We start from the raw sequence: 2,304 nt of genomic DNA on the forward strand, positions 1-2,304 counted from the left end.
CACAGCACACCACTCTGTGTCTCCTGGCATCCACTGCTGGTGCCAGTGCTGACGTGAGGGTCTGAGGCAGGCAGCACAGGGCCAGGACACAGCACACCACTCTGTGTGTCCTGACATCCACTGCTGGTGCTGGTGCTGATGTGAGGGACTGAGGCAGGCAGCACACCACTCTGTGTGTCCTGACATCCACTGCTGGTGCTGGTGCTGACGTGAGAGTCTGAGACACCTGTTGTGCTCAGCCCTCAGTGTCCTTTCTCCTTAGTGGATCCTTCCCCTTACCTGCGTGCTTGGTCCTTGAGTGTAGTGTTGAGGAAGACTTGCTGCCCCCTCTCCCTCAAGGCTGGCCTGCAGCCTGAGTGGCCAGGAGCAGCGGAGCAGACTGTCACTGGTGTGAGGACCAAGGCCTGATCAGAAGGACCACCACCACCGTGCTGCTGCCTTCTCCAGCCATAAAGGAAGGGAAAGGTTGAGTGTCAGGACTGTAGGACAATTTGATAGGGGAGAGGAAGTTCATCAGACACAGCCTTGCACACACTGGTTCAGGAAACCATGAGAGCCAGGAGTGTGAGAAAAGCCTCCCTGGGAAGGGTGACTTTGACTAAGACACTCACTCATTCTGCTGAAAGAAATCATGATTGTGCAGTTTGTGGGGAAAGTTTCAGCAAGAAGGGTAAACTCAAGACACACAGCCTTTCACACACTGCTGAAAAAAATCATGAATGTGAAGTTTGTGGGAAAAGATTTTATTATAAGTGTCACCTCAATACACACACCCTTACACACACTGGTGATAGAAATTATGAATGTGAAGTGTGTGGGAAAAGATTTACTCAGAAGAGTACCCTCAACAGACACATCCTTACACACACTGGTGAGAGAAATTATGAATGTGAAGTTTGTGGGAAAAGATTTATTCATAAGGGTCACCTCAACACACACATCCTTACACACACTGGTGAAAGAAATTATGAATGTGAAGTTTGTGGGAAAAGATTTAATCAGAAGAGTACCCTCAACACACACATCTTTACACACACTGGTGAAAGAAATTATGAATGTGAAGTTTGTGGGAAAAGATTTAATCAGAAGACTCACCTCAACACACACATCTTTACACACACTGGTGAGAGAAATCATGAATGTGAAGTTTGTGGGAAAAGATTTAATCAGAAGAGTAACCTCAACAGACACATCCTTACACACACTAGCGAAAAAAATCATGAATGTGAAGTTTGTGGGAAAATATTTAATCGGAAGAGTAACCTCAACACACACATCCTTATACACACTGGTGAGAGAAATCATGAATGTGAAGTCTGTGGAATAAGATTCTGTTTAAAATCATACCTGAAGAGACATAGCATAAGACACACTGGTCACAAAGGGTTCAAATGTGATGCTTGTGGAAAGCGTTTCATGACCAGAGGTGAGATTACTAAACATGTGAAGATTCACCTCTGAGGTGTTGTGTTGTGCTGCTGTATGTGGGAGAGAGTATGCAGTGCAGGGCAGCATTGACTACATTGAAGGACAGAAAATATAGCCCAAATGGGGAATCAAGGCAGGTTGTGTGTGTGTGTGTGTGGGTGTATTTACCTATTTGTATTGACCTGTTTGTAGTCTACCGGGCCCGGGCTAAGCTGTAATAGTAGCTGTAATATCTACATTCCTTTTCCTTTCCATCATTTGTTGGGGACTGTACGCCTCCACCACCTCTTCCCGCAAGCTGTTCCATGTGTTAATGAGATAGCCTGCCCTCCTTGTATGTCAGTAAATGTGATAAATGAGATAGCCTGCCCCCCTTGTATCAGTAAATGTGATAAATGAGGTAACCTACACCCCTTGTATGTCAGTAAATGTGATAAATGAGATAACCTACACCCCTTGTATGTCAGTAAATGTGATAAATGAGATAACCTACACCCCTTGTATGTCAGTAAATGTGATAAATGAGGTAACCTACACCCCTTGTATGTCAGTAAATGTGATAAATGAAATGATCTACACCCCTTGTATGTCAGTAAATGTGATAAATGAGATAACCTACACCCCTTGTATGTCAGTAAATGTGATAAATGAGATAACCTAGACCCCTTGTATGTCAGTAAATTTGATAAATGAGATAACCTACACCCCTTGTATGTCAGCAAATGTGATAAATGAGATAACCTACACCCCTTGTATGTCAGTAAATGTGATAAATGAGATAACCTACACCCCTTGTATCTCAGTAAATGTGATAAATGAGATAACCTACACCCCTTGTATGTCGGTAAATATACCTGTCTATGTAGTGCCTGTAGG

At 43.8% G+C, this 2,304-nt stretch overlaps 1 protein-coding gene across 1 annotated transcript; it reads left to right on the top strand.

Moving 5' to 3' along the window:
• Window positions 1–228: 228 nt before the first annotated feature.
• LOC126986753 (zinc finger protein 714-like) lies at window positions 229–1,954 on the top strand. Its single transcript, XM_050843130.1, has one exon. The coding sequence runs from the start codon at window positions 550–552 to the stop codon at window positions 1,459–1,461; it is 912 nt and encodes a 303-aa protein (XP_050699087.1). The 5' UTR covers window positions 229–549; the 3' UTR covers window positions 1,462–1,954.
• The last annotated feature ends 350 nt before the right edge of the window (window positions 1,955–2,304 follow it).

Source organism: Eriocheir sinensis, chromosome 62, assembly GCF_024679095.1.
Source record: "Eriocheir sinensis breed Jianghai 21 chromosome 62, ASM2467909v1, whole genome shotgun sequence".
Classification (NCBI taxonomy): Eukaryota; Metazoa; Arthropoda; class Malacostraca; order Decapoda; family Varunidae; genus Eriocheir; species Eriocheir sinensis.

Bases quoted from the DNA above. Each gene is read 5' to 3' on its own strand.
- LOC126986753 (XM_050843130.1), top strand. From the start codon at position 550: ATGAGAGCCAGGAGTGTGAGAAAAGCCTCCCTGGGAAGGGTGACTTTG.